This window comes from Alnus glutinosa, chromosome 1 (genome assembly GCF_958979055.1).
Source record: "Alnus glutinosa chromosome 1, dhAlnGlut1.1, whole genome shotgun sequence".
NCBI lineage: Eukaryota > Viridiplantae > Streptophyta > Magnoliopsida > Fagales > Betulaceae > Alnus > Alnus glutinosa.
In genome coordinates this window covers 40,520,815-40,530,072 of record NC_084886.1, presented here as the reverse complement: position 1 = coordinate 40,530,072, position 9,258 = coordinate 40,520,815, and the positions used below count along the sequence as shown (strand labels likewise).

At 33.5% G+C, this 9,258-nt stretch overlaps 1 protein-coding gene across 1 annotated transcript; it reads right to left on the bottom strand.

Moving 5' to 3' along the window:
• Positions 1 to 241: 241 nt before the first annotated feature.
• LOC133881224 (protein SAR DEFICIENT 1-like) lies at positions 242 to 7,891 on the bottom strand. Its single transcript, XM_062320164.1, has 10 exons — positions 7,346 to 7,891; positions 6,394 to 6,534; positions 5,819 to 5,934; positions 5,272 to 5,360; positions 4,914 to 4,975; positions 4,425 to 4,605; positions 3,513 to 3,591; positions 2,421 to 2,491; positions 1,853 to 2,331; positions 242 to 1,367 (listed from the first exon to the last, which is right to left on the bottom strand). The coding sequence occupies exons 1-10, from the start codon at positions 7,398 to 7,400 to the stop codon at positions 841 to 843; spliced, it is 1,800 nt and encodes a 599-aa protein (XP_062176148.1). The 5' UTR covers positions 7,401 to 7,891; the 3' UTR covers positions 242 to 840.
• Between the last annotated feature and the right edge of the window lie 1,367 nt (positions 7,892 to 9,258).

Here is a 9,258-nt window from a genome sequence, read left to right as displayed (position 1 = left end):
TAATGTGTTATAGTCTTATTAAACGGAATGTCTAATTCTATTATTGACTACGAACAATAATTTATAAGTGGCAAGAATTTACGATTCAAATCTTCTGTGTGATAATCACATTAATCACAACTAAGTCATATTTAACATGAATTACGGACCTTATATATATATATATATATATATATATACACACACACACACACACACACACACACACACACACACACACACGTGTGTGTGTGTGAAAAAATAATAAACAATCAATAATATACATGTAAACAGTTAATATGTCTCACTACTGATAGGAGTGTACAAATGGTTATAACCGACGATTATTGGCTAAAACCACTAACCGCCTAGGCAGTAATTGCATTTTACTAATTACAACCGCTAACCACCTAGGCGGAGGCGGTTAATTTTATAACCGCTGGTTAGCAGTTATTGAGTAGATAACCGGCGGTTGTTTAACCGCTTTTCAATTTGGGTTTTGGATCGGTTTTAGTACAGGTTTTAAATCCAAATCCAAGTACAAATACAAATAAAAATCTAAAACATAACAAATCCAAATAACCAAATACAAACAAATCCAAAACCCAAACATTACAAATCCAAAATTATATTAACCGCTTTTCCCAAACCCTATAACCGCTAACTGCCTAACCGCTTCCGCCTAAGCGGTTAGCGGTTATGCGGTTAGCGACTTTAAAACGGTTATAACCACTCCGTTTATACACCCTACAACTGCACGCAAAATTATATGGGCAGCAATCACTCTCTCTCTCTTTTTCTTTCTTTCTTTCTTTTAATCGATTACTGTATCTCTAATTTTCCCGAACCCAATTTCATTTTTTACGAAATAACCTTCAAAATTGAGAACCATTTACACACGCTGATTACCTTTGTTCTGAATACCTTTGTCCATCTCTGAGCAACAGTTATAGAAGGTGCCGCCAAGTGGAAGTCGTCGACGGGACTTTGTAGATCCAAGGATGATTCTAACTCGAGGTTCTGAGAGTGATCGGCAGTATCAAAATATTGCAGAAAATCCTCATCACAGAAAGCTTGAGTCATGGGATCTGTCCTGTCACAAATTAGGGAGCTGGTGACTTGGCCTGGGAAACTCAAAGCCTGGTCATATCTGAGACCCATACTGTCAATATTGTGCAAGGCATGCTCATCCAAACCCCTAATCGGATAGATGGTTGCAAAGATATCTGGAGAAGGCGCACATTGTTGGGTATGATCAAAGTCACCAATCTTGTGAGTAGCCAAAAACTTGCTCCCATTGGAACTCTCTGTCGGGTACTGAACATTGGTTAAGTGTGAAGAGCTGGCCTCCTCATCATAAGGGATGAACTTCTCCCAGTGTTCGAACACTGCAACCAGAATCAGAAGTTACAATAGAGTTTCATTTCAATATCTTTCTCTTGAGTTACATTAGAAGCCTAACATGCCAACTATTTTTATCAACCAAGTTTAAATGTGTAGGCTTCAAGCTATGCAAGAAAACCTTAGACAACACGTGGAATATTTAATTGAAATGAAAGAAATATGGTTCGAATTCAGGACCTCTACTTTGATACCATGTTAAATCACCAGTCATTTCAAAAACTGATAAGAAGATGAAAATTTAATCATTTAATAAATACCTTAACACGCTGTGTATTTAATTCTTCTAGGCAGCTATGTGATACGACTGGTACTCAATAGCATAAAAAATGAGTGGGCACAAAACTAAAGGATGGAGATTTAATATAAAAGAAAACAGTAAAACAAAGGACATTAAGAAGGAAAGTAAAATAGAATTTTAAACTCAGATCTTGATAAATCAAACGAACAGAATATTAAATTAAGTACTCACATTCTCTGCGGTGATCACTGACATAAAAAGGCTCTGTCTTTGCTTCTTTTACTCTAATTCCCTCAATGTTGTCAATAAATCTTACCCCTAGCCTGAACATATGGCTTCTCGTCCAGCTTGAATTATCTGTAAAAGAAATCTCACCCACCACACCAGTGCCGTCTTTAAGATATACAAACCTGTCTCCTGTAAGTAGGGGTTTCTTTCCTTCCCTCTCTCTCACAATGTTGTTTTGAAACTCTTTGGCTGTCCAATTGTCATGCTCATCACCCTCAAGAGCTACAATTTCCACCTCGCCAGAGGATGCTGGCCCAGAAGTTACAGGTTGTGCAGTATGAGCATCAACCAAAGCTACTTGTATGGTAGAACAATCTTCTCCTTCAATTCGAACTCCAGTAAATACTGGAACAGAGAGGTTGTTAATGAACTTTAGCTGTAAGCTTCTTGACTCCGAAGTATGTACCTCATTCCCACAATTCCTGAAAAGAATTGCAAAAGATGTCATCTATCTAATCTTATTGCCAAGGGTGGTTAACATAGCAACCCTTTATTAAATAATCCTAATCACCAGAGTATCATTTCTTGCTGTTTCATGCTGTCTGGAGGCTTTCTTAGGGCAATTTCAACTTGCTCTTTGACCTGGAAATACATAACATCAATGAGTATTGACCAATTACACAATAATCAATGAAAACTGTGACAAATATATTTCAAAACACAGACAGCTGTAAGATATGGGAGCTAACAACATATAGAAATGACAACTTACTGCTTCAATCCACAGATACTGATATTGAGACACATTCATATCCCACAACTTAGAAAGGATACAACATTTGCAACTACTGTAGAAACCACCGAGGGCAGAAAGAAAAACTTAAACACAATTTGGCAATAGTTAGTTACAATTTCTTCATTGCACCAAAATATTATCTAAAACCCTATGATCCCTTAGGGCCACAACAAGTGAAATCAAAAATCTTTTTTAACTTCATGGTAAAATGAACTCCTAAATCTTTTTGAGGAAAATTTATGAAAGGCAGCAAAGTAAAACTGGTATGCATAACAAGAACAATAATGAATGGACCAACTTTAACTGCCCAAGCAACAAGAATTTAAAAGGTACTGGAAACAAAGAAGTAGACTAGAATTAAAAGCAGTACCTTTACAGCTCTGTAGTACTACATTAACCTTACATGTATGCACATAGAAAACCTAACTCTGGCAAATCCCGTATTATTGATTTCAAGGATCAGATGATTATTTAGAAATTGACTCATTGGAAATCCAGTAAGCACACAGTCTCAGTGCATTATTGCTCCAACATGTTTAGAATCCTAAAGTCGTCAGCACAGGAAGGATACCGGGTGTCAGGCTATAGTAAGTGCCATCATAGAGTGGGCTGACGTGAATGTTAGCCGCAGCTTGCAAAGCCACGGTAGTGTTTGATGTCTCCAATGTTTAGAAGGGTCTATACTCATGACTTCTATCAATCTTAAATTAATGATGTGTTTATCAAGTTCATAGGATCTTAAAATAGTCCCACTAGAATACAGCATTATATTTCAGTGAATCAACATGGACAGAACAAAGAAGTACTTCAATATAAAACTGTAGAACCCATTAGCACAAATAAATTAAACTAAGATAATAAACTTACCAATCTATGAATCAAGGGCCCTATAATTGGCTCCACAAGATTCTGGACTGATTGCATCTTTATAACCTCCCAGACCACACTGAATAGTATGAAAAAAATCATTAGAAATCAAATTTATGGGGAAAACTGTCGTCAGTTTGGTCCAGTATACCTCATCAAATACATAGAAGTTACACCAAAGTTCTTTGTATCAAATGTACATCCACTGCATACTCAATAACAATTAGCATCAATTACTCCCTGATTTCTTATTTGATGCTCGTGGAAATTCCAAGAACCTTTTTTTTTTTTTTTTTTTTTTAAAAAAAAATGGCAATTCTAAAATCATTTCTTCATGGCATTGAGCCAAGTTCACTCACATAAGCAATTTTCACTAACCAGGCTCAACAGAGTTATTCTTCAATTAGAAACCATTCTGTACTAGAAACCATTCTCAATTAGAAACTACAAACCATCTTCAATTAGAAGCCAATTTCTACTATTTTCCCCTAGACTTTATAACACCTTTCTAAAAACTGAAAACAACATCAATTGTCCAACTCATGCAACCATATGGGACAGGAGATGCCATTTGGTCCAAAGACCATTGGCACCAATTCTCCACAGTATCAAGCCAGCAGCAATCAAATTGCATGGGAAAGACACATTGAAGGAAAATTTCCACTAAACAAGCAAACATAGTTCAGCTATTACCAAAGCAGTTCAATTTACTCTATCTCCACTTCCTCAGAACATTTCAATCTTATATCACAAGAATACATGACATGCATCAACAATTTTCACTAAACAAGCATAACCCACCTCCTTTCACACTCAATATTCCCACTACCAACAACAGAAACTAACAAAAAAAACAAAAAAAAAAAAAAAAATTAAAAAAATCAAAGCTTGTATTAAATAAGTCACTCTTACTTCCTGAAAGTAGGAAGCCTCCTACGCTTATCCACAGAACCACACCCTTCTGGCTGGGCCTTCACATCCTCTCGCTTTCTCTTCTGCGGCATCATCCAATCCACTTGACAGTTGAATTGTATTGAGTTAATCTTATGACGCCTCCCTTCATGATTCTGGACAGTTAAATTGTCACCAGGCCCTGTTGATTATTTGAAAAGCAAAGGGTTTGAACATTGTATATCCATTTTCAGAAAAAGTTAAAGAGTATTGGCAATGTCCACTAATAATAATAATAATAAATCAAGATAGCACTTGTTTAACTAAACTTGTAAATCCAGGTACTAATTGTCTAGCATAATGAGAATAACTATAAAATTAAATGAAGAATGTATCTTCTTATGACCTCTCTAAACTCAAAATTACCAGTATGTGTACTAAAACAAAATAAGCCACTTCTCTATGAAAACATTATAGAATTCAATTTATATAAAGTTCAAGTAATATCACCTAAACAGTCTTTGTCGCCAGATTCCTCAAGATAATGAACAAGGACTATGTGTTGTAGGTTCCTGAAACAAAAAAGTAATAATAAAATCATGTCTAATTTTATACGTCATACCCATGTTCCTCTAAAAATGATGACTTTCAAAATTACTATTTGATTTATTATAGATCACTATTAAATTTTGATCAAATTGTAATTTTAAAAGCCATATCAGTTTTGGAGGGAAACAAGAGGGACATAGGTATGACATCTATAATTACTCATAAAATTACTTGTGGAAAAATTCTCATCTATTTTTTTAAGATATAGCTGACCAGTTGTTGGACTTAAAGATTGACATAAAGCTTAACCATTACATACTCGTCAAGAAGCCAGTAACACCTGCGAGCAAAGGTTGAGTTTTCTTCCCCACGCGCATAGTATACATGGATCCTTTTTTCATTACCAACCTGAACCAAGAAATGACAAGCAAAGAGAACCTCATTAAAACATAATTTGCCAAATGGAAAGAACCTTTTATAACCTAATGAAATTTATATAACCTTAACTATGAATTGTCCGTTAATAGTGTACATCTAATCAAGATTCCAGAAATCAAATCAACACCAGCAAAATTGGAGCTCATACTACAGAAAAAATTAAGCCACAAAATCATTATATCCATACTCAGGTGAAAAGAATATGCCCAAAACATGCAGTTGCAAGCAACAGGTACATACAAGAATTAAACAAAGCACAGAAAGGAGAAACATTGAATTGAACTTCTGGGGGTGCATACATGCATATATAGATAGATATGGGTACAAATGACATATTGTAAAAACACAAATCACTCATTCAAGTACCATTAGTTGCATATGCATAAGTTGATGCCACTATAGCATATCAGAAATTGGGAGAAGCTCACTTTTAAGCGTTCATGGGATTCATTGACTGTCTTCCCATCCTTTTTCTTCTTCCAGTTATGACCATCACTCCTGAAGTTCCTAAGAATCTTACGGTCAAAAAGTAGAATAGTGCCACCTGTAACATTTAACAGCCAAAATAGACCTTATAACAATATCAGTGATTCAGTAGTAATTGATATCATCTACCTACTGAGAAATAAGCTTTGTAAAATGAAAGTAAACTTCATCAAACTTATGCAAGAAACATGCTTCTTCGTTTTCAGTTGCAATATATAAGAACTACAAATCCAAAACCATTTTTGTATTAATAGTAAGCACTTCGAGATATTACATATTACCATTTATAGGCTATAAGTTAAATCTGTTTTTGCAAACTAAAACCTACACAAATGGTACACAATAAGATAAATCAAATAAATATTTTTCAATGTAAAAATAACAAAAAAAATCTTATAATTAAGCTATATTGTGAGTTAAAGAAAAAAACTTCAGAAATTGCACGAGGACATATGCAATGGTTCTAGCCTTACACCAATCATGTTACAGTTAATAGAAAAAGGCAATAGGTAATTACTTTTGGGCATGTGCACTTGATTGGTATTGACGCTGATCAAATGATCCAAATCCTTGTGATTACACAGTATTGCATGAACTTCATGATGGCCTAGCCATCTTTTTCCGGCATGTGAACGCATAATATTCTCAAAATCTAAATCTGTTCACGGAACAAGGAACCATAAAAAACACAAGGCATGAGAATAATACATATCTACTATCTACATAAATTACTACACTCCCCAACACTATGTGAAAGCTGTGAATTGGGCCAGCCTTGCTTTTAGTCAATTTAGTATCGGCCCAATAGCAGAGGTTCAATCCTGTGGTGCCACCTTATCAAAATCATCTGGCCAAAGCCTAAACGAAGTAGTTTAATTCTTCTACCAATGCTATGTGTATGTGTAATCGGGAGAATCTGGTTGAAACCTAAATGCCCAGCTTGGAAACCTGCGTAAGTAGCACAAATTTGCCAGAAAATCTACCTCCTTATTCAAGAAATCTCAGAATTGAACAATTTTATTGGTTTCTGCTAATGGGTAGGTGAAACATAAACCTCATGAGTCTCCTGTTTACAAACCTGATATATTTGTCCCTGTCTATGGATCCAAAGAAAGATGTACAATTTTCCCATTGAAAAGACACTCTTTGTTTCAAAAATACTGGAAAGTGGATGAAGTTCCCAAACCATGAATCAACCAGCCAAAAAGCTACTGAAGAAGTTCCTTTCTTGCTTATGAAAGCCAATAAAAAAAAAAAAATCACTTTACTCCAGTGACTATTTAGCAACATCAAAGTGCTTCCCTGCTTAATAACACAAAATTTGATCTTAAAAAATTCACTGCAAAATGTTCTTCCAAAGTGCTTACTAAAGTATGCTAATTAATGCTTCTGCTCCTAAAAGCCATGGAAAAGCATTTCAAGAAATGCATTTCCAAATACATAAATAAAACTTGAATATATGTCCGTACCTTCCCAAGTATGGAATCCATGAATCTCGGAGCCCACGAGTTGGCCTGCCGCCATTCTTAAATCTCTGACAAGCTCAACTTCTCCCAAACAGTAAACTCACAATTCTGTACCTTCAACCCACCAAACTATCAGTCCAGAAAATCAAGACCAGCTATTACTATAATTAACAATAACCCCGGTTTTAATAATATGAGGACGCGTACAAACGCGTAAACGAAAATGGAAAGGTCAATAACGACTGAGGTTTTGAGTTTTTTTTTTTTTTTTTTTTTTTTTTTTAAGGGAAGTGATGCGTGTATTACCGGTGTACAACTCTAGAGTACATTGAGGTAGAGTTTACACATACGAGTTCTTTCTGATATGCTTTGGAGTTGCACACTTTCAGTACACTAATTATAATTCTAGCATTTTTTTTTTTTTTCATTTTAACAAACAAAAGGGTCAATGGTGAGTGAAGTTTTGATTTTTGATTTTTTTTTTTTGAGTGTTTTATGAAAAAATTTAATTTATTAGTTAATATTTTGATTTTTTTTTAATAATAAGAAAAAAGGAAAAAGGAAAGAGTCAGGAAAGAAGCCATATATTGATTCTCCATTCCTGGGTTGTGCAGGATAAGGATGATGAGCAGTGGAGCTGGACGTGGTGAGTCATGCCCACTACTGACTGTGTTTTCGTAAAGATGATTGGACGAATGGGTCAATCTGTGAACGGCTCCGATTAGTTAGAGATATGATCTCAAATGTTGGTTAAGAGTTCACCTGATCTTATCTGTATTTAAGTTCATTGGTTGGTTTTTTCTTTTTTCTTTTTTCTTTTTTCTAGCGTTAAGAACAATTTAAGAAAAATGAAATAGTTGATTTACCTCATATAGTTTAAAATTAAATTATACAGATTTAATAATAATATATTCCCACATAATGAATATATTGTCGCGCACTATATACACGGTTACACCAAACAAAACTCCCATTAAATACTCTTTCCATTTTTAGTCCTACTCCAAAGAGAAGATGAGAGCAAGATTGTTAATTCAATTCTCATATATATATATATATATATACACACACACACGTGAGACAAGAAATTTACTGTTTATTTATTTTATGGTCAGAATTTAAAGTTAATACATCTAGTTTATAGATTTCACATTATTTAAAATTTTAAAAGACGTGTTAACATTGATTTAATATACACCATTAGATCGATACATCAACTTTAAATTATAATATTTCATTTAAAATTGATAATATCCCCTTTGTAAAAATGAAACGGAGAGAATTCTATTTCTTTTCAAAAAGGAATGAATAACAATATCCACACTTTCTTTTTGAACTGCTTCTTAGTTTTTTTTTTATTTTATTTTAAGTGATTCTTTGTTTTGCTTTTTGGTATTGCCCTGTGACTTGGAACAGTTTGAAATGTGTCTAACCCTTTACTATTTTATGGCGCAAAGAGTTTAATCCTTCTATTTTAGTTTTTATGAATTTTTTTTAACAAATATTAGGCATATGAAAGGATACTAGCCAATTATTATGTTGTATAATTAGTTACTAGCTAGTTACTAATTACTAATTATTAGGATTTTTTTTTTGTTTATTTATACATGTTAAAATTAAAGTGTTAAATAATCTTATTATAAAGTGAAGCGTTTTGATAAATCAGGTTCATTTATTCCTTTTATAATATTAATTTATTTATAAATATTTTTAATTAGAAATGCCTGCTAGAAATATGCATTGGATATGAAATAATAAAAACATTTAATTGAATCTAAAAAATCTCTAGACAAATTTATTACAATATAACCATGAACCTTAAAAGCCAAAAATCAAATATTTAAATAAAAATCTAATATAATTTTTTTTTTTAAAAAAAAATTATTTAGTATTTACATATTAAAAAAAAAAAAAAT